This window comes from Alternaria atra (assembly GCF_907166805.1).
Source record: "Alternaria atra isolate CS162 genome assembly, contig: 25, whole genome shotgun sequence".
Classification (NCBI taxonomy): Eukaryota; Fungi; Ascomycota; class Dothideomycetes; order Pleosporales; family Pleosporaceae; genus Alternaria; species Alternaria atra.
In genome coordinates, this window is record NW_025091323.1 from 881,068 (window position 1) to 906,445 (window position 25,378).

General features: G+C 51.0%; 9 protein-coding genes across 9 annotated transcripts; 4 read left to right on the forward strand and 5 right to left on the reverse strand.

Annotated features, from left to right (window-relative positions):
* Positions 1-762: 762 nt before the first annotated feature.
* Positions 763-1,362, reverse strand: ALTATR162_LOCUS5277 (uncharacterized protein; the record flags this gene model as incomplete). Its single annotated transcript, XM_043312896.1, has 1 exon — positions 763-1,362. The coding sequence occupies one exon, from the start codon at positions 1,360-1,362 to the stop codon at positions 763-765; it is 600 nt and encodes a 199-aa protein (XP_043168831.1).
* A 739-nt stretch (positions 1,363-2,101) lies between these two features.
* On the reverse strand, positions 2,102-3,879 carry ALTATR162_LOCUS5278 (uncharacterized protein; the record flags this gene model as incomplete). Its single annotated transcript, XM_043312897.1, has 4 exons — positions 2,102-2,444; positions 2,496-3,234; positions 3,288-3,570; positions 3,712-3,879. 4 exons carry the CDS (start codon positions 3,877-3,879, stop codon positions 2,102-2,104), a joined length of 1,533 nt encoding a protein of 510 aa, XP_043168832.1.
* A 2,694-nt stretch (positions 3,880-6,573) lies between these two features.
* On the reverse strand, positions 6,574-8,166 carry ALTATR162_LOCUS5279 (uncharacterized protein; the record flags this gene model as incomplete). The annotated part of the gene is made up of 5 exons (XM_043312898.1): positions 6,574-7,216; positions 7,267-7,694; positions 7,749-7,816; positions 7,868-7,997; positions 8,056-8,166. The coding sequence occupies 5 exons, from the start codon at positions 8,164-8,166 to the stop codon at positions 6,574-6,576; spliced, it is 1,380 nt and encodes a 459-aa protein (XP_043168833.1).
* Positions 8,167-12,658: 4,492 nt separating this feature from the next.
* ALTATR162_LOCUS5280 (uncharacterized protein) lies at positions 12,659-13,600 on the reverse strand (the record flags this gene model as incomplete). The annotated part of the gene is made up of 3 exons (XM_043312899.1): positions 12,659-13,015; positions 13,118-13,401; positions 13,534-13,600. 3 exons carry the CDS (start codon positions 13,598-13,600, stop codon positions 12,659-12,661), a joined length of 708 nt encoding a protein of 235 aa, XP_043168834.1.
* Positions 13,601-14,295: 695 nt separating this feature from the next.
* Positions 14,296-15,684, reverse strand: ALTATR162_LOCUS5281 (uncharacterized protein; the record flags this gene model as incomplete). Its single annotated transcript, XM_043312900.1, has 1 exon — positions 14,296-15,684. One exon carries the CDS (start codon positions 15,682-15,684, stop codon positions 14,296-14,298), a length of 1,389 nt encoding a protein of 462 aa, XP_043168835.1.
* A 363-nt stretch (positions 15,685-16,047) lies between these two features.
* Positions 16,048-17,609, forward strand: ALTATR162_LOCUS5282 (uncharacterized protein; the record flags this gene model as incomplete). Its single annotated transcript, XM_043312901.1, has 3 exons — positions 16,048-16,503; positions 16,556-17,364; positions 17,417-17,609. 3 exons carry the CDS (start codon positions 16,048-16,050, stop codon positions 17,607-17,609), a joined length of 1,458 nt encoding a protein of 485 aa, XP_043168836.1.
* Positions 17,610-18,502: 893 nt separating this feature from the next.
* On the forward strand, positions 18,503-20,061 carry ALTATR162_LOCUS5283 (uncharacterized protein; the record flags this gene model as incomplete). The annotated part of the gene is made up of 3 exons (XM_043312902.1): positions 18,503-18,911; positions 18,960-19,756; positions 19,807-20,061. 3 exons carry the CDS (start codon positions 18,503-18,505, stop codon positions 20,059-20,061), a joined length of 1,461 nt encoding a protein of 486 aa, XP_043168837.1.
* Positions 20,062-21,636: 1,575 nt separating this feature from the next.
* ALTATR162_LOCUS5284 (uncharacterized protein) lies at positions 21,637-23,514 on the forward strand (the record flags this gene model as incomplete). The annotated part of the gene is made up of 1 exon (XM_043312903.1): positions 21,637-23,514. The coding sequence occupies one exon, from the start codon at positions 21,637-21,639 to the stop codon at positions 23,512-23,514; it is 1,878 nt and encodes a 625-aa protein (XP_043168838.1).
* Positions 23,515-24,414: 900 nt separating this feature from the next.
* On the forward strand, positions 24,415-25,221 carry ALTATR162_LOCUS5285 (uncharacterized protein; the record flags this gene model as incomplete). Its single annotated transcript, XM_043312904.1, has 1 exon — positions 24,415-25,221. The coding sequence occupies one exon, from the start codon at positions 24,415-24,417 to the stop codon at positions 25,219-25,221; it is 807 nt and encodes a 268-aa protein (XP_043168839.1).
* Positions 25,222-25,378: the final 157 nt, after the last annotated feature.

Sequence of the window (25,378 nt, forward strand, 5' to 3'; positions counted from 1 at the left end):
GTGTAAAACAGTTCCTGGCATCGGGTTATTCACTCGCCATCAACCACCACCACCACCACCACATGAAGCGGAGTCGTATCTCATTACCTCATCAACGCCGAGCATCGCTACTGGGATTTATGCCAACTGCATACTACTAGCAATTGCGTCTACTCATCTCTCTAGGTTGCTTCCAGTCATGCCTCCCTGGTACAGAGGGTACGAAGTGCGCGCTGAAGACGTACCACGTTATTCGGAAGTATGTTGGTAAGGAGAAAGGTGAGTTTGGATTTGAAGCGTGGGTTGAGGAGAAAGGAGAGACTTTTGTTGATTTTAAGGCTATGGTGGAGGGAGGGGAGGTGTGGGAGGGGAGGTGTGGAGGGGAGGATAGTCGATGAAAAGGTGTTTGGGAAGGGGTTTGGGGAGGTTACAGTTGAGCGCGTTGAAAAGGTTATGAAAGATGAGAAGAAGTTCTGGGCGTGTTTTAGCAGATGCTGGTAGAACGCTATTGCGGAAAGCATGGGAAGAGGAGTTGAGATGGCTTGGTAGATGAGTGGGAGGATGGAAGGATTAAGTTCCCAGAGCTGTGTAGAAAGAAGGACGAGACTGTTGAAGATGGACGAAGTTAAGATGAGACCTGATACTGATGTTCATAGTATCTATTCACGTTCTCGTGTTATTCTAAGCGTTTCAACGTTGAATCCTAATAACCCACCACAATGCATGCAATGTCTTCACGCCTTGTTTGCACATCTCTTGTTACAACACACGTTGAAAACGCCTCTACTGCCCGTCCCTCTCAGCGAGCATCTCCTCAATATGCTTGTTCAACCAATACCTCCCCAACACCTCCCTGCTCATATCCTTGGCTCCCTTGATCTCCCCAGCACACTCTCCCGTCTTGCACAAACACTCAAAAGGCTGAGCCATACTCCACTCCGTACTCGGATAAAAGAACGTCAGCTCATCGCCCTCCTTCAGCCCCTCTCCATCATCGGACACCCTCACTTCCCAGCGCTGCATATCAAACACTAGACTGGGCTTGCAGCTATGGTTAATATATACCAAGTCGCAGTTGAGTTCTATGTGGAGGTCGCGCGAGGCTTGGACGGAGGAGTAGGCCACGGTGGCTGGTGTGGGGCTTGTGATGCGGGCAAAGACTGCGCCAGGTGGGAGATTGACGAGCGAAATTGAGCGCGAGGTAAAGGAGCCTGGGTTGTGCTCTACGCGGAGGAGACGGGAGAGGTCGGGTTGAACCCAAGCGGGGATTTGCGAGGCGGCCGTCGAAGAAGGTGTTATAACGGGTTTGGTAGACGATTTTCCGTTCGTGTGGGGTGTTGTGTTGGTAGGAGGAGGGGTCGAGGTTACGGCTGCTGGAGACATGGCGGATGGCGAGGATTCGATGTCTTGAACGATGGATCTAAGTGTATGAGGTGAGGATTGGTCAATATATTTTGCTGTTTGGTTGATAGAGGGCATTTGGTCTTTTAGTACTGCTTCTCCCCGACAGCAAACCGCCTGGGCGATGGGCTCAACTACACGCTTGCAGGCATACTAGTGTCCACATGAAGACGCAGTCTTTTCCTCCGTGTGGGGATACCACGGCTTGTTCCACCTGGTTCCATATTGCCGAACAGGCCTGGTGTCTCTATTTAAGCCTGCTTTGGCGTACGAAGGCCCGAGGTACCTAGGTACATGTGCCCAATGGCACGTGAGGTGAGCTGCTCCGTGTATCATTGTATAATAGTATTACGCGCGGTCATTCCACTTCAAGACAGGATAGCGAGGATCAAGCGGGCTGGAAGCTGGTATATATGTCGTCGGCCTTGCATGGTGGGGAGCTGCTAGTGACGTGGTGGTTGGATAGTTTCCAGGTTCTCCGGCTTCGCAAACAGCCTCGGCAGTGTGAAAGAGCGCTAGGCCCGAAATATCGTAGGGTCTTTGTATAGCGCTCGAGGGCTCTGAAGCTATTCTAAGACATGTATACATGTGGTTGGCAGAGAAAATCGGCAGCTTTGGGAATTTGAGACTTACAGCCAACGTCAGTTTATGTCGTATTAGTCTTTGAATTACCTACAAAGCTCTTTGTCATCGTCGAACGTCCTCATCACACTGAACCTACCTATTTTCCGTGTGTCTGCTCAACCGGTACAGCGCCATTTTCATCACTCTCCGCACCTGCCGCGTCTACGCTCTGGAGACCCATCTTGCTTGTATCGTACCCATTCGCCGTGAGATACTCTCTAAACTTGACGTCCTCCTGGCCAATGGTATCCTGGCCGATGTGCGGAAGCAGCAACACCAAACCAGCAGCTACAAAGGCAAGGGTGGAGGCCACGAAAAAGGGGTTGCGGCCCGCAGCCACTGCGTCATCGCCTGCAGCTTTTTGTAGTGCGTCGAGAGCGTAGGAGCCGGCGAATGCACCGATCTTGCCTACAGCTGCTGCGATACCGTAGTATTGGCCTCTGTCTAGGTGTTAAAGGTTGGAGGGATGAACATGTAATGAGGAGACGTACCGTATACCAGTCGCACAGGTTTTCGAAGCAACCAGACCGATATTATCACCTGGTCCGAACTCGCCCAGCGCAAGGAATATACCATACACCACAACGAACCCAGCGACGTTCTCAGGCTTGTTCAGCCAGGGATAGCACCCAGCCATGATGAATCCGATGATACCTTGCAACGTCACGCCGATAAACAGTGTCTTCTTAGGGCCCATGGAAGGTAGATCCGCAACGAAAGCACCTGCAAGGCAACCGGGCATGTAGAAGAAGTTGATGAGTATGTTCCATGCCAGACTCTTCCATAGTGGTGCCGACTCGCCTAGTAGATTGGCCAAGATAGATGTCGCGTAGATGCCGAATGAGTACGCGCTGAAGTCGTAGATGAACCAGATAATGCTGACTATGCTAAGCCGGAACCAGTAATACTTGATGATAAGTAGCCATGGTGTCTTAGCTTTGGCCAGAGACTCCCGCTTGAATGCCTCGGGCTCTTGTAGCTTCAATCGAAGGTAGAGTAGCGAGAGAGGCGGGATGATGCCGATACCAAGGCAAATACGCCAAGCGACTCGTAGATGGTTTTCCCCTGTGGCAAGAACAACGACAGTAGCGACGATGGCGCTGATAAAAAAGGCCAGATCAATCTGTACATTGGTGAAGAGAATAAACCATTTGTTCCGTGTGCCTTGCTTGAGCTCGCCGGTAGATTCTGCGCAACCGACGCTGCCTGCTGGGTACTCTCCGCCGATACCTACCGCAAGTCAGCAAGTTGAACAAGCACGAATTTTCTCCAGAAGCATGTACCTATTCCGAGGAAGAACCGATACACGACGAGCGCCGTCAATAGTCCACTCGGACTCCCACCCGCCCCATAGGACGCCGTTCCCAGGATGGCGAAAAGTATGATGATGATGGTCGAGGTGAAAAGTGACCATTTCCTCGAGAAATGATCAGATGTGTAACCGAAGAACAACATTCCAACAACTGTACCCGCGAAAGTTATACTCGCAACGTTTGCTTGAGCGGAAGAGTTCGTATATGCGTCTGGGTAGATGGTCTTCAGCATCGTGTTGACCGGTCCGATGATCTACAATTCCTGTATCAGCATTTCTATTTTCACAGCTCCAGTTTTGGCTCCTATATCGCGGTGGCGCATGGTGGGATAGGGAGTGATGTTGTCGCGTTGGGAGATGTCTTGTTGTCGCTTCTTGGGTCGGTTTCTGCGTACATTGTTGAGGTAGCCATCTGAGAACAAACCAGCTCCGCAGGCGATCACAGGCCAAAGTCTCTCCCATCTTCCTTTCTCCGTCTTCGAGACGCTGGCGCTACGTTCGATGTCGCCTTTCTCGTCAGTCGCATGGTATTTGTCCGGCTGGATTCCCGCGGCGGAGGCCATTGTAATGTCGCGTGGGGCTTAACTAGAATGCGATGAAGCAGGGTCGCGCGTCACGATCTTCCAGCGCAGTGAAATGGTAAGAGCTTCGTAGCGACAGCGGATAAGCTTTCAGACGGGAACCGCTCAAGCTTTAACGGTTCCAAGGTCCACATTGAAGCTAGATCTTGCTCGATACCCATGTGCTGGGTTTGTGCCACTCACGGCAAAAGACCATGTGATAACCATGGTAGGAGCTGTATCGGGTTTGGTGCAGGCCTGAAAGATTAACGAACCATTCACAACATGAGAAAGCTTTTTCAATACCCGAGGCATGGGATGCAGAGGCCCACGAGTTGTTACCCAATATAGCAGGTACAATCTCCACCGGGAATACCGATCACGAAAGCCGTGGAAGCTACGAATCTACTGATGGTTGCGCGGCCTTTGCCGCTCGAATGTTGTGGCACTCGGGAATAAGGTCTATAACCGCTCCTAAGGGAAGCGCAGCGCGATTGGTAATTACTACTGAGAAATCCACGAGGATATCATGAGGGTCAAGAGTCGTGTTCAGCTTCAAGCTTTGCCATGCATTGTCTCAGGCGACCGAAGCATCTGCACGTTGCCTGAACAGGTTAGCTGCACTAACGCCGCTGACGCCGCGCAGGGCTTATTCTGCAGCTGCTGAACCGAAATGGCATATGAGCACGCGATCTTCAATACCGCATCCGATGATCGTGACAGCAGTTTGTTACTGTACTGGGGTAGCAGGGGAAGGTTTAGTATGTGGGGCAGCAGCAAGGATTGTTATCGACTAGTAGAAGTTGAGATGGTATACTAGACTATTTGTATCTGGTATGGCCGCCATCCGCATTAATTACAGCCTGATACCTCTCTCCCATACTATTCACTAAGGAGGCAAGATCTTTAGGTGCAATATAATCCTATGCTTCTTTTACTATACAACGAACCTGGTCATAAGTCCTCTGAAGTCCATCTGGGAGATCTGGGTAGTGAATCTCTATATGGCCCTTTATCTAGTTCTACACAGCCTCAATTAGGTTAAGATCTGACGAGAAAGCTAGCCACCACAGAGTTGGCACCCTCCTTGACGCTATCTCACAACGAGTGCCCCTTGAGGGGTAAGATGAAGCGTTATCCTGCATGAAAACTAACCCTAGCCGTATCCTCATCTATCTCTGAACAGTAGGGATAGCCCGCTTACAATATCTTTGTGTTAGTACTCCCCTACTCCTTCTCCTAAAATATATATATAGATCCTTTTCACTCTTGTTAAAGCAGCCCTAGAATATCTAACCTCTCTTTTTAGATACTTTGTCTACCATACAAGTATTATTAAAACTCTCACTAGGTAACCGAGCACGTGCCGAGTAACCTGCTTTTTCCTGTGTCGACCCCTAGTTACCCAGCTTTCATCACTCTAGAGTATCTTTACTACTTAACTGTCTAAAACCTGTAGGCTCTTGCAAAAGCTACCCGATTGTCTTAATTTGCCCGCGTAAGGGGTGGCTTTTGGAGAGCCGCTCTTCTTGAATACCTGACCGCGCGGAGGGCTGAGCGAATAACGTACTCTCTAACATGCCATTGCAGGTTAAAGTAGTCGGCAAGTTTAGAGCAGCTCATTTGTGTTGTTTTCTTGGACGACCTAATAAAAAGGATAAGCTTCTGTACTTGCTTAGGAGATAGTGTCGAGGGTCTACCTGTCCTCTTCTTTGGGGTGACAGGGACAGTAAGCACGTACTGCACCTGCCTCAAGGTAAAGTTAAGATGGTCTGCTATCCATCGCTGTGTGTGGCCAGCCTTGTATAATGTATGTACCATAAGCCGCTGGTCTCGATTTAGTTGTTTTCTGTGCTTAGGGGTACTAGGTTCGTCCATGGTGGCTGTGGGTAGAGAGAAACTGCTGTTGCAGCAAGGTGGTGAGGAGACTAATCTTGGCCCAAATATTACTATGATAGATAATGTTTACTGCCTTCCGAAATCGCACCAAACTAGCGTCTCCACATACAAAACTTTCGCCTGCTACCCACAGTATCTGCTCATTAGCATCAAATCTACAGTACTGTACCCTACTGTACAGGTATTAGGCGAGTAAATTGTGTAGTAGGCGCAGTACCATGTACTGATTTAGTCCTGGAGATCAGAGTAAGAATGGCACAGACAATGTTGTAACGCAAAGCCATGGTCTCGTTTGCTCTTTTCAGTCCTGCTCACATATGTTGGCGGGAAAGGGATTCGCAGTGGGCGGTTGGCGCTTAGATGACGACTCCCAGATCGAGCGAATAACATCCATGTCCATGCAGGTAGAAGCGCGGCAAGCGGAAAGGCAGGAAGGAACACGAACAACAACACCGTGCGCGATTGTGTTGAGATCCGGTACGGCATCTTTGCGGGGGAACCATCGGTGATTGAATCAGTCACCATCGACTCCATCCTGCGACTACTTCGGACCGACAGCTGTGGTTGCGGGCCGAGGAGCATTGGAAGCCAGGAACAAGACCGAAGGATCCACGTGAGCAAGTTCAACCGTGCCCAACCTATGATTGTGTTGATTAGATGACTACCTCATTATATATTCATCTATGTATGTGCTGCGTACAAGAAAAAAAATGTTGCATATTGCATTTCTGCAGGGTATCACGCGAAAGATATTAGCAAAGACATGTACTCAATCCCTTCCCCCCCAACAAGATGACTCTACTTTTTGTCAGACGTCGTGGTATGCTCAAACGGAAGCGATGTTCGTTTAACCGTGGTCGTCACCTGTCCCCGTGAATTCGCCCTATCCATTTCCATAAACCAGTCGTCGCCCTCGCTCTGCGTGAGACTTTTTGAACTCCGGTTTTCGTTGCTCGGGATGCGGTATAGGTGTCGTGATGATTCTTGACTGGGACGGCCAGCGAGGTCTGTGCCCATCGTACGGCCAATAGATGAGGCAGCGCTTGGTTTGTGATGATGGTTTATCGGGGATGACTTTTCGCCTGACTTCCGATGTGTTTGGTCGGATATCGTTGTGACAACGCCCATCTTGCTGTCTCCGCCTGATGACGCTATCTTCCGGTCACTGAGGCTAATACCGCCGTTGGAGTCGAAGCTGTCGTTTCTTGTGACATGTTCAACATGTATCTGTACTTCGTTGACGACAAAAATCTTGTTAGATGCCAGTGTTGCAATGGCGGGCCAGAAGATAGGTATGGAAGCCGTGATGATGGCAAAGTTGACTTCAAGAACAGCGAAGATGTACACGGCCGGGATATGAAAAGACATGTCGAGAACCGGTTCGGTACCGGCCTTGTTGACAGACATGGCGATCATGCGGCCGATGGCTACGATGACGACACTGGCGTATCATTAGTACAAATTCCTTCTGTACGCACGTGGTTCACTTACACACAGCCTAAGCTAAACAGGCTGACCAAGCCTACTCGGCTTTTACCCGCAATCCTTAATGTGGTTACGAAAGGAATAGGTACAAGCAGGACCAGAATATCCAGCAAGCAATTACTGACAGCATGTCCTAAGAACATGTGGAAAAAGTCCTGAGGGTCTTTGCTGCCCCACCCAATGCATGTGCCCTGCAATGTGGAATTCCAGTTCTTGGCGACGGGGTTGCAGGAGAAAAGCGCGAGAAAGAAGAAGGTCAACCCCCACAGTGAGCATATCGCAATCATGGTCCATGTAATGCGTCGTGCGAGGCGATATTGAGCGGTGGTCGTTGAGGGTGCGGCTTCGGCAAAGAGACGAAGATACTGTATCAGTATAGAGACCTTGATTAGCGCTGTGCTTGCGGTGTAGGCAGCATTTGTCGAGTATATGTGCTGTAACCGTTGTCAGCCGGAGTCATGGCCACTACGTCAAGTTCAATGTAGTACCTTAAAATACGACATTAGGTGCTCAGCATCGAGTGTCCACAAGTGTAGACCGAGACCATCCTCCGGCACTGTAGGTGATTAGTCAACCGCTTCTGTCGGGAAGATGTCGATAGACATACTCATGCAAACCATGATATCTCCGATTAAACTCGCTACGGCAGCGAGGACAACGAACAAGTCATCCCAGCCCCAAAGATGGTCTTTGATACGGAACCATAGTCGCAAGCTTAATGTGAAGATAGCGAGTGTCTGATGGAATCAGTACGAAGTCGTCAGGTGTCTATAATTGCTACATTGTCGCACGTACCAGAAAAGCGACTGTGACGCCGAGAATTGTCGCAGGTTCGTTGACATTTGGTAAGTTCGCATTGTCTGGATGTTGTCTTGGATCTTGTAAAAGAGGAGTATCGGTGCTCATGGTTGCGCGCTCGACCGGGCGGATATTATGGTATAGGTAGAACGGATATCGTGTCGGTTAGCAAATCCGAATCGGTATGAAGGTAATGTAGCTAGTTGCGATAAGACTCCATTACATGGTCCTACCAACGCAGTGAAAGATTCGAGTTGGAACTGCAAGAGACAGTGCTACAGTAGACCCAAAATCGTGGTCGAGAACAAGGCTACATCAGATGAGGAGGTGTAGCGGTCTAATACGTTAAACGGTGGGTCTTTCGTGCCGAATGTCCAAGTCATGGCATGCGTGCGTTGCCCTCCCTACGACACATGGTGCAACCCCTGCTGTCCTGCATGGAGGATCAAAAACGGGGTCGTGCAACTAGCGGCAGGTAAGCCTGTACATGTCCGAAACCCTGCTGTGATAGGCGTGATGGGTTGCTGCGTAAGGGCTACACCTACTCGGTCCTTGTGAGACATTGGTACTGGCGTCTCTGACAACGCCTCTTTCAAAGACTACAGTGCTGGACTAAGATAATAACCTATCATTTACACATTCGACGCCGAACTACAACGCGGGGACGCCGCAGGGATCCACAGCAAGGGGGGCGGAAGCAAGACATGAAGGCAGTTCAATCGGTGGTAGTTCGTCACTGTTCCAGCTGAACAGAATGAGGAACAGGTCGACATGAGAACGTGGTGTGGTGGCAAACAGACAGTCTGCTGGCTGTTGAGTTTGATTGGTACCCCGCAAAACAGCCTTGCATCGCGGATGGCTGAAACAAGATAGCCCAGAACTTTGTTGCTTAGGTTTGCTTTAGATGCTCGATATGCACCCATTTTCTTGATTTTTCTTCTTCTAGCCTTGATCTATTTCCGTGACAGGTACGCCGTAATGTCGCTTGGTCACAAAGGAAAGAAAGCCGGCGAGCCAATAACACTGGTGATGTATGGAGGAGACTTGAGTGTGTCTTGTCCAGGGGATCCCTTCGAAGATCAGATCCTTTGAGAAGGAAGCTCCCGTTGGTGGCGTTGCTCATCCTATGATTGGGAAGGAGCATGATGTGGAATGAATGGTCGTTGAACACTGACGGTCCGCAAGGGTAGATGACTCGGTTTCACTCCTCCCCGGGGACCACCACTCGAAGCGAGCAACTATAGCCAGTACCCCTGCTTGCAACGTCTCATGGTGGTGATGATCACAGCGGCGATGGTGATCTCGGCCGCGCCGTATGGCTAAGGAATGGTTCGCATGGCAATTGCAAGCTGTTAACCAATGGCAATCTCGATTTAGTTGGGCGCGAACTACAGTTTCGCAAAGGTTGTCGGGGACGTTTAGTCGAACGCGCTCGGGTTCAACGGGGCCTTGCCGAGCATGACGCGACGACGGTTCTGTAGCGGCGCGGCGATAGCTCAGGTAACATCCCGTTTTGTCCCTTTTCTTTTTGACCTCCTATCCGGCATTGCCATTTCAGCCTGGGGGCCTCGGGGTTGCAAACAATTGAGGACTACGCCTCGGGGAGATATCGGCATGGGAAGCCTGTAAGCGCAACCCCCCGCTGTATCTGGTGGCGCCCGCTGGGCCTATTCGAGCGACTCATGCTTCTAAATATCTTACGACTTCTCAATACAGTAGACGTGTCGCTATACAGGAAGTGTAGTAAGTGCGTGCTTGCTGCATGATGGCCCAGAGATTAAAAAGAGCCCACACCGCAACAACTACCAGCCACCACGCCCTGTTTTCGTGTCGATGTCGCTTGCTCGTATCAACGCAACGCTGCTCACATTTCTCGGCAGTCACCCCGGTATCCATGATGAGGTCAGATGGAAAGCGATGAAACGAAAGGATGTAGGGAGGTGTCGAGGAACATACATGGGTAGTGTATAGCGGTCAAGGGTCTGAAAAAAGCATCCGAGATCAACAGGGCAGTTGCCCAACGTCCTCGCATAGCAGCACACCCTCCAACGACTACCCCAAGACGCAATACGATATCTAGAGCCATATTGCTCTTTCTCAGCTATCCTGAACACTACAGCTTCCCGCTCGGCATATTTGCTTTCTTATCGCAGCAAAGATGAGGAAGAAGACTAATGCTTCATTCGCAACAGGGTATACACAGTAAGCTTGGAATCAAGCGCGCCATCGTTCGAGGCCATGCCACAAACGCAGTATTTCCCTCACTACTGCATAGGCTTATATTGCTGAGATTGTTCGTGGAACGAGAGTCTGGTTAGGGAAAGGCTGACGACCTGCTGCATCTACAGCTCCCACCGCTCGTGAGATGTAACGTGGACGCGCACGCTCAGGATACTTCTCTTACACTGACTGAGAGGCTTGACACCGTCACTACACAACTCAGTTATCCTTTGGGTACATCACAAAATTCGAATCGGGCGTTACGCGACGGCTGGTGTACATGTGCCGAGGAAAGCTTTATAGACTTGATTGTGAATGCAGTCAAGCGCCCCAGTACTAACTTGACCGTTTTGTCGCACTGTCCTGGACCCTGGTTCACCAAAAGATCCGGTGGCTATCCCTCAACGGTTGGTGACCCAACTGGCTCCTCAGGCAGTTCCCGTTCCCGATGGCTGCCGATACCAAAGAACTTATTGATACGCCAAACGATGAACGAAAATCGTGGCATCCAGTCGAGCTTGAACACGTCGCTTCTACCTGAACTTTACTGATTATATACGTATAGCCTGCCACACTTTACGTATAATTCCCTTCTTCCCAATGATTTTGGAATCGATCCTTTTACCAGGTGGTCTCCACAAGACTCGGGCCCACAAAGCGCGTTACCTTGAACAGACAATTCTCCGATACTGTTCTCGAATCCACGAAGCCCCTCTTCGTTATCCACATTATGACCCAAAAGAAAGTCCACGTTACGTCACAACGGATCTGGCAGATATACTCGACTCATGGTCGCTGTCAATGCACGCATTCAGTCAGACGATAGATGTCCCGGCGTTAAGTTGCTGCATGCGGTCGCTTAGAAAGCTCACAAGGAGATGAAGCCAAGATCAGCACTGGTTCATTGACCTTGGCCTATCCATATTCGGGCTTATCATCGTTCGTATGTTGCGCAGTAGGTGATCTTATCTCTACCCCAAGTTCTAAGACTGGATTCGGAGCGAATACGGCGCAACGTCGGTTCTCACGTCACCAAAACGCGAATTGTACGTGCTTCACCTCGTCACCCTACAAGTACATGCGCCAAGCACCCGAGAGATATTGGAAATACGACGTTTCAATAGCTCGCAACCTCAAGGTAGTGATACAGCCTTTTGTTTTTGTACGGATCCAATGACCTAGGTCAAAGTGGTACCCCTTTCCATGCTCTTGTATTGCTTGATATGCGCAAACAAGCCGGCTTTCACGTAGACAGCCCACATAAGGTCGAGAGGTAACTATACATAGAATTCCGGGAACTGAGCTGGGTATTATACTACCGCTTCAGACGACACCAGCACACTAGTGCCATATATAACTAACCTGCCCAAAGTTCAAATTGAAGTAAGTGCAATCGGATCATCGTAAGACGAACACGAACACAAGAAGAGTGGAATGGTGTTCCACCCACAAGTTTTTGAGATCCCCAGAATCGCCCTTTACCTCAATTTTTGTCTCGTCCTTCCGATATAGTGGTCTATTCTATCCTAGTATCCACGACTGTACGGGTACTAGATAAGTGCATAGGGAATAGGTAACTCGACAAAATCATAAACAGTAAACAGTAACACAAGTAGGGGGTTTCATGTTATCAGCATCATAACATCATCAGCATGCAGCCATTGAAATACTTTACAACTTCCGACCGTCTTCTCAGTGCACTCGATCCTTATTTCGCATGAACTAAGCCGACAAGCAACATCTTCTCTAGCTCTATCATGTCGCGCTTCATTCATAGGCATCAACGAACGTCCGTTTCTTACGTACATAGGCACCTTGAGCATGTCCTTCATCATTAAGCATGATTCCATTTCATTTCCCATCAAACTCCTTCCTAATCAGGCAGTTTGCAGAGAGAGTGTGGATAGCGGTTTCACTCTTACTCTTCTACCACCCGCTCTCTTCACTCATATATTGTTCTTTCCTTACCCAGTAGTTTTTTGGTAGGGCGTCGGTTACAGTAAGCTTTCACAGACGCGTATAGCGACCGTGGCGAGCAGGGCTGCCAGAGCTGTTAAAGCGCGCAGGGCTGCAGTAGCTCTTACCGTATGATATTGGAGGAGAAGTGGGTAAGATTGGATCTCAAGCTTCCGATTGCTGGAAGGAAGAGGTTGAAGACAATCGTGTGCAAGGAACGACAAAAAGGAGAGAACGGAACAGGATGGAAGAAGCGCATATGTTTCGAGTAATAACCATGTACAGATAGTTTGAGTATTGAGTAAAGGACCATTGAGTAGCACAAAAAACGATCTGAGGTATTGCATACATACTATTCTTCCCAATCCGTAGCCCACTCTCCACTCCACTCCCACCCCATACAACCCAGAAGCACCGCCTCCAACTAAGCAGTCTTCCTCCACTGACTCCAAACCCCCAGTAGCGAACTCGTCGTACCCGCCAAACCAACAATGCCATCATCCAAATCGACCCAGCCCAAGGCCGAACTTGGGATAGTAATATCGCAAATATCACTAATCAACTGCACCTTGACAGCATTAAGCTCTTTCTGCAGTTTCTTCGTCTCAACAACCTTCTCTGGGTCGGAGGAGGAAGTGATGGTCTTGGAGTGCTGGAGGAGGTTGTAGTACGAGTAGAGACCCGAGGCAATGGAGAAGGAGATTCCGGCGAACCAGGCGCGGTAGCCTTCGCGGAGGAGACGGGGAGCGAAGGAGGATTTGCGGATCGATGTTGCGTCGAGCTGGGGCGTTGTTAGTTTCCCATGTTCTGATGATGACATTGCGTCTCCCCTTTCTCAAAGACGCATATATGACGCATATATGACAGGTGAACATGAACATACCACACAAGCATTGTCGCATAGCATGTAGAATGCATATCCCAACTGCCTTCCCACGGCCGTGAACCTCAACACAGGGTCCATGGTCTTCGCATCGCTAGCCACAGCCGCAGCGCGGAAGTGCTCGACAAACTTGCCCACGCGCATCAACTTGCGCGTCGCGCCAAATGTCTTCTTGGTCGCTTCATAAGGTGCGATGGAGGAGGCGGGGCGGTTTGTGCGGTACAAGTACCATGCTAGGAAGCGGGAGAAGTATTGGAGGGTACGGAGGACTTTGTCGCGTCCGACTAGAGGTTGTTGTTAGTCAGTCGACATTAGGAGACGAGGGTTGAGTCGAGACGTGGGTGTTGGAGGGAATATGCTCGTGACAGTCACAAACAAACGTGACAAGCGAACTATGGAATGGTAGAATAACGCACCAGTTGTCGCAACGAACTTGAGGTAATGCGACACCGTCGGGTGGTAGACGAGCGCATCAGCAACCATCTTATCGGCTTCGCTGCTTCCAACGAACAAGCTGAGGATATATCGCGAGGGAGAGAAGTCCAGCTTCAAGTTGTCGATTTCTTTCTCGTCGCACTAGGATGCTGCGCTTGATCTCGAGAAAACGACGTTTAGGGGGTTGGTTCGATAACAGAAGGAACGTCTGGAGTGTTTGAATGCGGAGATGATGCAGTGCGGAAGCGCAGGGAGTTCGGGCTTTGATGCTCTCTCCCGTTTGCCGGGGAATACGCGACCGACCTCGGCAACTGGATCCGTCTGCGTCACGAGCAACGTGACTGACTGGGCTTTGGTAATTTCTCGCGTTTGTTTAGTAACATGTGAATATGAGTTATGGCTGGGGCACTTGATGTGAACTTGTCATCATCGGGATGCATCATGTCCTCAGCTTTTATGATGTAATGGCTTTTGCACATGTTCGATTGTTACCGCGACTCGTCACACCTGACTAGTAGAGTCCAAGCATCGAAGGAGAGAACATTTGTAGGTTGGCAGAAATTCAATTTGCCTACTCGGCTGTCACATGCTGTGGAAAGAGTATGGGTAAAGCTTCATAAAATCGCCGCAGAAAGCTGACCCGTACCTGCACGTAAGGCTATTACACATGTTGGATATGACTTTTCCTCCCTTGACCCCCTAGGCATACCTGCGAGATCCCTAACGCCGACGATGATGCTCATCTAAACCTTGTAGAAGCAAAATGCATGGTAAAAGTCCGCTGCCTCTAACTCTTCTTCCGAAGTCAGTAGTCGGCCAGTCGCGCGGTCCCTGACCTTCATGACTTCACTCAGAGGACCCAAGATAGGGTCGTCCTTTTGCTCCTCCCAGACCTCCCTGAAGGGCTTGCGATACTGCAACTCGAGGTTGAAGTCTTCTGCCAGCGCTCGGAAAGCTTCCCAAGGCACTACGTACTCGGGTGCCTCGACAGCTTCAGTGAGCCAGTAAGAGTACTTCCAGCCATATGGGGGACGGAATACGCCATCAGGAGGTGTCTTGCCGGGGAACTTGACGCTGTAGATGCTGTTGCCAAAGTTGAAGCCCTCGTCTTCAACCTCGCCGTCTTCTTGTTCTTCCTTGTCCTTTTCCTTTTCCTTATTCTTCGACTCTTCGGGCTTGTCGTCCTTGGCGTGCTCGGTATCAGCAGGCTTAGGGCTATCAAGACTCTTCTCAGGATCCCAGTCGTCCTCGTCGTCGCTTGCAAACGCCGGACGGTCATCGTCGTCGTCGGCACCATCCACATCAGGTGGTGCTGTGCCCTTGGCCTTGTGGTGCTCGATGACCTTTTGCGACAGCACGTCCGAGTTGGGTATGCAACCAATGAACCGTCCTCCCTTTTTCAATGCACCTGCTACATTTCGAAGCATACCTCTTGCCTTGGCTTCGCTCTCAAAAGCGTAGTGCATACAGAACATCATCGTAACCATGTCCCAGCCACCACCGCCCCAACGCTGGCTCATGGCATTACCCTGCCCAGCTCCTGGATCGATGCCAACTTCTTTGATAATGGGTATGTCGCCTAGCCACTCTCCAAAGCAGTCTTTGGCGTAAAACTCGCCGTGGAACAGCCGCCGGTTCTTCTTCTGCATCTGAGCAAATCTGTCTTTGGCCTGCTTGATGGAAACGTCTGCGGGATCGCATCCAACATATAGCTCCACCTTCCTCGACTTCTCCCACTTGCCCAGATCACCGCCCTTTCCGCATCCAACGTCGAGGATCTTGAGGTTCCGCTCGTCGCCAATGAACTTTTGAATGATGGAGGATTTGACCCAGTTGTTGTAACTGCGTAGTCCCTTGATCTTGCTGTCTGTGTTGCGCCATTCACGGCCTCGCTCCGGGACCGAGTTGTAGTGTTGTTTGACCACGTCGTGAACGCCTCTCTGCGCAGCTTCCTGCTGTGCCCTTCTAGCCGCCTCTTCTTCTCTCGCTTGCGCACGCTTTCGGGCAGCTTCGCGGTCGGCGGCTGAAACTCGGGCACCCGCTCCAGGCCGCTTTCGCTGGCGGGGTGGTGAGCGTGAGGGCGATCTCGAGGGTGAGCGCGCGCGCTTTCTGGCTTGGTCGTTGCTCGCCATGTTGTAGGTTATCGTGGTACGCGTCTGAAGGCCAGCTTCCAAGTCCGACGCGTTTGATGCGAGCTGGTAGTGTCTTCGCAGTGATTTGATGGAGACACAAGAATTGGTATGGTATAGTCGTCAAATATTGGAATCCTGTAGAATACAGAAGGAGAGATTGAGAAGGTAGAAAGAGCGACTTTACGTAGCTTCCGTGATTCTAGTTTGCGCTGGTCGACCGCCCCAGGGCCGTGCGCGAGCTTTACGTCGGAAGTCGAGCGGCGGACAGAGCCTCCATCATCATATCAACATCGCACACGACACGCCGTGCCTACCTCCACCCACCACCGAACGCCCCCCTCACATCTCAACCAAAGCTCCAAGATGGGTGATCCGCAATTCGCCAAGTACCCCGACCTCCAGCTGTCGCAGCACATCTTCCAGCTCACCAATCCCGCCGCCTCCAAACAAGCCAAGCAATCCGCCCTTAAGTCTGTCCAAGATGCCATCACCGAGAACAAGATGGCGCCGCTCTACCGGTACCTGGCCCATCCGGTAGACGGTGTCTTGAATGCACAAGGCGAGGGCAGCGCAGACCAGCCGACCAAGAACCGGAGACCGTCCGCAAGCTTAGCGACGATGCTTGCCACACGGAATCCCTCGCTAGAAGTTCCGCTATCATGGGACGAGAAGCTGTATGAGAGCTTGAGAGCGGAGAGCGAGAAAGAGCTCGAGGCGATACAGAAGGAGGAGGAAGAGGCCGAAGAGAAGGCGGGCGAGACCGAAGTACAAGCTGCGAGGGGCAAGCGCGCAGAGCTCTACAACCGCATAGGCGACAAGGTATGCAGTGAAGTATTCATGGTCACAAGGATGAAGACTAATCAAGATGCAGGACAAAGCCATTGCCAGCTACGAGGCCATCTTCGAGAAGACGGGCATCCTAGGCACCAAGATCGACCTTGTCCTTGCTATAATACGTGTTGCGCTCTTCTTCGGCGACAGGATACTGGCCAAGAAGTCGATTGACCGTGCAAGCGCGTTGGTAGAGAGCGGTGGTGACTGGGATCGCCGCAACCGCTTGAAGGCATACACTGGTCTACACTACCTCACCGTGCGATCACACTCACAGGCTGCCCCGCTGCTCCTCGACAGCTTGTCGACATTTACCAGCTACGAGCTTTGCAGCTACTCAAATCTCGTCGTTTACGCTATCCTCGCCGGCTCGGTATCGCTCAAGCGTGTCGACTTCAAGTCCAAGGTGGTGGATGCACCTGAGATCAAGGCTATCGTGGGAACTTCGGAAGAGAAGCTCTCAGCACTCACTGGTCAGGCATCGTCAGGACCAACAGCTGGTGATGAAGACATGGCCGATGCGTCAGGCTCAACAGCGACACCAGTACCCACCCTTGTCAACCTTAGCACCCTTGGCGGTCAACAGGAGAAGGAAGTACCCGTTGACTTTACACCGCTGTCGAAGCTTGTCAAGAGCTTGTACGAGGGCGACTACAAGACCTTCTTCGGCGCTCTTGGTGAAGTAGAGACCAACTTCCTCAGCCAGGACCGCTACATGTACGAGCACCGTGGCTGGTATGTGCGTGAGATGCGCCTGAGGGGATACCAGCAGCTTCTCCAGTCATACCGGGTTGTCGGTCTTGAGAGCATGGCTAAGGACTTTGGTGTCACGGTTGACTTCCTCGACAAGTAAGTGACATTCTGTGCCCAAAGTCTAGTATCGTTTACTAATAACAAGCAGGGACCTCGCTCGATTCATCGCTGCCGACCGCATACCCTGCACCATCGATCGTGTCAAGGGTATCATCGAGACGAACCGACCCGATGACAAGAACAAGCAGTACGCAGACGTGGTCAAGCAGGGCGACCAGCTTATCACCAAGCTACAGAAATATGGTCAGGCAGTCAGGCTGAGGGGCAGTGAGCGTGGCTAGATGCCGCCATGATGAGGTGCATGTGTAATGATCTTGAGGCATTGTAGACTTAGACGAACCAGCGCAAAGACCGCTGAATGAAGCAAAAGCATACCATGACTTTGCCTGCGCCTGTCCTGTCTCAGCTTCCCCGCGTCGCATTGCCATATTCGCAGCACGGCTCTAGCTCCGATATCTCCGTGTTGCGGCTCAACGAGCATGTCATGAACGTGCGGTGAGATAACGCAAAAGCAACGTTCCTTTCAACTTGACAACAAACCCACGCGTCTTTCCAAGTCTTCCAAAACTATTTCTACACCCACGCTTACATTATATCGCTCGTAACAAGCTCCAACCCAAGCAGTCGGTTGAGCCCCCGCCAGGGTGGGGTCATCGCCTCAAGCAGCCGCCGATAAGCATCAATCAGGGTCCATCAACATGTCACCGTCATCGGCGCGGGCATGCGCCCGTTCACTTTGCCCTCATGTCATGGCAAGTCGACGAATTGGTGGCAACCTGGGTTCTAGAGGTATTTGACTTTCGCTGTTCTTTTGTACGCCCGACGAGTAGAGTAAGAGACTGGCACATCCGCAACGCGCCGAGCTACGGAGGGGTAGCATCGTAGTGGCTCTGCCCTACAAGTAGTGGGGCACCACGCGACGCAGCATAAAAAATATAGACCAGCCATTGACGCATATCTTCTACGTGTTTCGAGTACGTCGCGGGATTGAGTAGCGCTGAAAGATATACTTTTCGCCGGAGCTAAGTTATAGTCTCGACGTGTGCTCACCACCTTAGTCCTTCATAGACCATTCACCTCTTCCACTCCCCAAACCCTATCACCGTTCCTCTCTGGGCACGCGCCGACCCAGCTTTACAACCCACCGTCGCACCTTCCGCATATTCGAAGCATCATGTCCAAGGCACCACAGAAGGTGTTGCAGATTGGCAACATCAACCCGCACGTCAAGGCAGCCAAGTATGCCGTCCGTGGTGAACTAGCCGTCAAGTCGGAGGAGTACCGCGCCAAGCTGGCAAAGGGCGAGGGCAAGGACCTTCCCTTTGACACTGTCATCGCGGCCAACATCGGAAACCCACAGCAACTAGACCAAAAGCCCATCACATTCTTCAGGCAGGTCGCGAGTATACTGGAAAACCCTGGCCTATTGGAGCACGAGGATGTTCTTCTCAAGAGTCTTGGATACAAGTCGGACGTGCTTGAGCGCGCGAGGAAGCTGCTGAAGGAAGTCAAGAGCGTAGGCGCATACAGTCAGAGCCAGGGTGCACCAGGCATCAGGCAGAGCGTTGCAGAGTACATTGAACGTGCGTATTTCTCTATATCTATACCTGGATTCGACTAACAAGCGGCAGGACGCGATGGTTACCCAGCAAAGTTCGAGGATATCTACCTTAGCAATGGCGCCTCATCAGGCGTGAACACCCTCCTCCACACCATCTGCGCGAAGCCTGAGACCGGTATCATGGTTCCCATCCCACAGTACCCTCTCTACACCGCGACCCTTTCCGTCCTCGACGCTCGCTGCGTACCATATTACCTCAACGAAGAGCAAGCATGGGGCACGTCACTTGATTCAATTGCGACCGCATACGACAAGGCTGTTAAGGAGGGCACAGATGTCAAGGCTATCTGTGTCATCAACCCAGGTAACCCTACTGGTGCATCGCTGCCTGCCGAAGATATCAAGGCTGTACTCAAGTTCGCTGCCGAAAAGGGTCTTGTTGTCATCGCAGACGAGGTTTACCAGACCAATGTCTTCATTGGCGAGTTCATTTCCTTCAAGAAAGCTCTGCGTGACCTGCAGAAGGAGTCACCCGGCCAGTACGACCACCTCGAGCTCGCTTCGTTGCACTCAGTGTCCAAGGGCATGGTCGGCGAGTGCGGTCACCGAGGTGGCTACTTTGAGCTTATCGGCTTTGACCCAGAGGTCGCGCAGGAAGTCTACAAGTTCATCTCTATTCAGCTGTGTCCACCAGTGTTGGGCCAGTGTATTGTGGAGATGATGGTCAACCCACCAAAGGAGGGCGAGCCAAGCTACGAGCTGTACAAGGAGGAATACGATGGCATCTTCAATGGATTAAAGAAGCGCGCGTATGCTTTGTACGAGGCGTTCAAGCAGATGGAGGGTGTTGAGTGCAATGAGCCACAGGTACGTACCAGGTGTTCCGCCACATATCACGCAGCTAACCCCAATATTAGGGCTCCATGTACCTCTTCCCCACTATCCACCTGCCTGAAAAGGCCGTGCAACAAGCCAAGAAGGAAGGCCGCGCGCCTGATGAGTTTTACTGCTTCCGCATGCTGGACGCTACAGGTGTCTGTGTTGTCGCTGGCACAGGATTCGGACAGAAAGAGGGTACGCTGCATTTCAGAACAACCTTCCTCGCTCCTGGAACGGACTGGACAGGGCGCATTGTCAAGTTCCACGAGGAGTTCATGAAGGAATTCAAGTAGACGTCATAGCCAATAAAGGCTAGACGCGAAGTGAGGGTTGTGATATGATTTACGGTTTGGATGGCATAGATCTCACATATAACACTACTTCCTTTACTAACTGCTAGTTTCTCATCACGCGTGATGTTTGTAACGCTGGCGTACCATGCAATGATGGTGGGGGCGGGGTAAGGAGGACTGTTACATCCGAAGACGATCGCGACATTGCAACTGCCGTGCATTGTACCTGAATGGACCCTTGTCTTGGCTTATGCCTCATGACATGGGACAAATTTATAAGTCTGCACCATTGGTCTCACCATGTACATCGCGTGCCTTTTAATTCTGCATCCTTTTCTGTTTCCTTTGTTTGCATTCCTGGTTATTCCTCCATGACTTCACGCAATTTCAACATCAACAACTTCTCATCATCATTTTGATCTGCGCTCACACTACAAATCCCACTAACACCTCCTCAACCCTCTACCATGGCCACTTCAAGACTCGAGTCCCTTCCTGAAGAACTTCTAGACCTAATCCTCCACCACATCCCAGATCCCCCTAGAACCACTCTCCACGCCCTCTGCCTCGTCTCCCGCAACATCAATCGCCTCGCAACGGCCCGCCTCTATGCTCACATCACCCTCCTCGGCGACGACTTCAAGTATCTCCGGCCCTTAGCCTTTTTATTCTGGACCTCGGAACCACATCGTCAGGCTGTTCGTTCTTTCGCCGTGCATCAAGCTTATGGGGGGAACTTGGATCCGTGGCCGAAGCACGTGAAGCAGGAAGAACTGGATGGAATTATTAGGTGCAATGTGGAGAGGTTTGTCAGGGAGAGTGATTGGGAGGTTTGGTGGAGTGACGTGAAGGATGGGAGTGATTCGACGCGGATTGCGAGTTTGTTGCTAAGGAGCTGTCCGCATTTGAGGAGGATGCAGTTACCGGGGTTTGAGCTGGTGGATCCTGGGGCGAGGGGATTCGTTGAGAGAGAGATGCGGGTGGATTTTGGGAGTCAGGATTGAGTTACCACTGAAATGGTCGAACAAGAGGAGCCTACTAATATCTGGCTACGCGTCTCCACCGCGATCCACAACGATAACGGGTATCTTTCGTCAATATGAAGGGATCTTGTACATTGTGTGCTCTCATAGCTGAACCTGTCAATGTCCTTGCATCGTATGCGAGCTAAGTCGCTATCCATGTTTGGGTTGGATGTAACGAGGGTTCTCTACCGTGGTACGGTACCTACCTCCTGCGGACACACGACGACATATTCGTAATCCAACAAGCCTCGAGTGGTGCTTTGTCTATCTGCTGGAAAGAACGGATATGTTGAGCTAGGTAATGAAAAAGATGTCTGTGTACACAACAGAGTCAGCGGAACGAAGTCTTCAAAGCGACCTTTATGTTTAGCTGGCACCAACGTGGACCCGGTACCGCACCCTGAGTCTGAAAGAGTTTTTCCTTGCTGAGCGATATGGGTTTAGAAAAAGTTGCTCCCTTTGCATTTGTCTCTTCCTACTATCCAGTCTATTACGAGAATATTGCGGTACCATTAGCCCTTCTTTGAAGATGTCTTTTTCCTCTTCCACTATGACTACAACTACAGCAACTACAGAGCACAAAGTCGACTTCCTCATAACAGAGGAAGAACTCGGAATTAAACCGCTTCCCGAAGTACACCAAGACTCCCATAATACCCTCTCCCGCCGCCTCAGCCGACCTACGCTACCTCCCTCCCTTCCATCTCAAACCCCCTCCGCCAGATGGACTCGATCCGAAGGTTTCTGGCGCTCCTTCATCGCCATATGCATCCCGCTTCTCCTCTCCGCTCTCGAAGGGACTGTGACCAATACCGCTCTCCCCACCATCTCCGAGGCCTTGGATCTCGGCACAAAGTTCTCCTGGGTCGCCACGGCGTTTCTCCTCGCGAGCACCATCTTCCAACCCCTGTATTCCCAGTTTGGAGACATGTGGGGGAGGAAGATACCTATGATGGCTGCTGTAGCCGTTTTTGCTGTGGGTTCTGCAATTTGCGGTGGTGCGCAGAATGGTGCTGTGCTCATTGCTGGACGCATTGTTCAGGGTTTGGGGACCGGTGGCATTGATCTGTTTGCTGAGATGGTTCTTTGTGACATCGTCCCGTTGAGGAAGAGAGGTCCGTACTTGGCTATCAAGCATGTTGCTTTCGCTATTGGCACCACGCTCGGTCCACTGTTGGGAGGTGTTTTTGCGGAGCATGGCTGGAGATGGTGTTTCCTCATCAACATACCTGTCTGCGCCATCTCGTTGGTAGTCATCTGGCTGTGGTTGAAGGTCGGTGGTGGCATCAACACTGCCGAGGTATCCCTCAAGGAAGAGTTGAAAAGGGTGGATTATGTAGGAAGTGGTATGCTCACTGGCTCCATTCTCATGCTCCTCGTCGCACTCAGTACAGGTGGCGCACCAAAAGCCTGGTCTCACGTCGCTGTTGTCATACCCATGGTCTTCGGTATCCTCGGTCTTATCGGATTTGGCTTCTGGGAACGCTGCTCCTACTGCAAATACCCCATCATGCCGCCCCATGTCTTCTCAAACCGCACCACTAATATTACCTTTACACTCACCGCAATGCATGGCTTCATAACCTATGGCTTCCAATTCTACCTACCGCCCTTCTTCCAAGCCGTCAAGGGTTCCTCGCCGACTCAATCCGGTCTAGAAGTCATGCCCGCCACCCTCGTCGTTGTCATCCTAGCAGCAATCGGTGGCCCCTTACTGAGCTTCTGGGGCAAGTACAAGCCCATGCACATCGCCGGCTTCGCCTTAATGACCCTCGGCCTAAGTCTCTGCACACTCCTCAACGCCAAGTCCTCAATCGGCGTCTGGCTATCCCTCCAACTTGTCACCGCAGCAGGTCTAGGTATAGTAATCAGCACCATGCTGCCCGCTGTCCAAGTCAAACTCCCCGAGTCCACAACTGGCGCGAGCGCAGGCTCCTGGGCTTTTCTCCGTGGCACGGGTTCACTCTTCGGCGTCGCGATCCCTGGTGCGGTCTTCAACATACGTTTCGCCTCCTTGCTCCCCACCATCTCTTCTGAATCTGCCCGCGCTAGATTGTCCAACGGCCAAGCCTACCAACGCGCAACTGCTTCTTTCATCGCCACGCAGGCCACCTCGCTTACCATCAAGGCTGAGATCATAAGCGCCTTCACCCAGAGTCTCAAGTGCGTGTGGATGGTTTTTGCTATACTTGCTGGCATGGGCTTTTGTCTGACGTGGTGGGAGAAGCAGTACAAAATGCGCAAAGAACTTAATACGGCGTATGGGCTTAAGCCGAGGAAGGTGGGTGGTAGTGCGAAGACGAGCTCTGATGGGCTGGATACGGGTGTTGCTACGCCTGTAGATGTTGATGAGGAGGAAATTGGCAAGACGGTGGGAACAATGGGAGAGGATTTTGGGTGTGCAATCGAGGTCGATGGTGATGTCTAGTTGAGTGAGATTAGGGGATGGGTGGGGGAAGTATGATGATAAAATCGGAATTCGAATGCGAAGTTTCTAGTGGTTTAATGTTGTTCTTCTGGGTTCGAATAGACCGCGAATTGTTGTACTGCTGCCCCACTATATTCTTCATTCGATGTATCGTCTTTCCACTGCTGTCCTCAGTGGTTTGGTTTTGTTTGTAGTACGCGATCTTACAAGTACGAATGAGTACATCGGAAACGAAAGACCCATGCGTTGAAAATAGTGTTATTTATTCTGATTAGCAAATGTAAATTCGCATATCTCATGGTACTTCCTCATCCGAGTGAATGATAAAACTGTAGTAAAGTTCATTACTGGCTCGCGAGACATGAGGCAGGCACTTGAGAACAAAAACGACGATGACCTTTTAAGCACGTCAGATTTCCCTACAATGCTCCATCAACGCTTTTTGAGCCCAACATAGACTGCTCCTATCCCGAAAGATATCAAAACAATGTTGGTGTTGACGCCTCCGTGCATGATGCAGTGGAATCTTCCATCGCGCACGAATCTACGCTTACGCTATATAATGTTGCCCTCGAACCCTGCAAGTCTCGCAGATCGACCGACTCATTTATTTGAGGTTCCGGATGTCATTACGGGTGTGAGAAGTCATCATCGACCCTGTGGCAACGGTCGCACGCTTATTCATGATTGACGCCTTGTTCAATGATTGACTGGGTTTCAGCCTTGCTCCGCCACAACGCCGTCTAAGTTACTTAGCCTCATCCCCAACTTGCGCATCCTCCGTTCTACCAATACACCTCACTGACGACTTACACTCGCCTATCCAACTATATGATCGTGGTTGCCTCTCGTCGTACTGCCCCTGCTCTCATATGAACGTCGCAGCATTCCTAAGATACAATGACCGAAGCTCATACACGTGCGCCGACTCGCTACAAACATACGCCCCTGGACTTCGCGAAAAAACAAATTCGTCTCATCAGGCTCCTTTCACAGTCCGACTCAACCGCCCTTGAATGCGAAATATCAATATTCGACGCCGACGCGCCGCCAGAGTACTATGCTCTTTCCTACACCTGGGACGACGAGCACTCGCCGAAACAAGCACTCTCGGTACTCGGAGACAATTTAGAGATCGGAGAGGCTATGCACAACTTTTTGCAAAGCTGGCGAAGGAGGGCAGAAGGTTGGAAGTGGCTTTGGTGCGACCAGCTCTGTATCGACCAAGGCGACAACCTGGAGAAAGGTCACCAGATTCCGCTTATGGCATCAATCTACTCTCGATGCTACTGCGTAATTGTCTGGTTTAGTCTACATTTCAGCACAATAGAGGAACTGCTTGATCATCGCTACTTCACGCGACTCTGGATCATACAAGAAATTCTGCTTGCACCACAGGTAATATCTCTCTGTGGTGATACAGAGATATGTTGGTCTGATCTGTACGCACATTGCGTGCGTCTACCTGAAGGAGAGTACAATGAAAGCTCAGAAAAGACGAATCGGGCAGCAACCACCGCGCTGTTCTTCACTCGAAAATCCGAGTTTGAGAGCAACAAAACAGAGAGCTTCTCTCGACTGTTCATAATGTATGGTCGAAAAGAATGTAGAGATCCACGCGACAAAGTCTATGGCCTGCTTAGTCTCATCGATGAGCGACACCGACCCGTCGTCGACTATAGCAAACCGGCCTTAGAAGTGTTCTAGGATGGTCTCAAAACTCTCCACGACCAGCACTGGGAGTACATGAACCGAAGGCCAGAGGCTAACCTCGAATCTTGCTCAAACCCATCCGAAATCTTTTCAAACTACATGTATGAGACTCCCGGGTTGTATATCCAAATGGGTCTCCCTGCACAGTGGC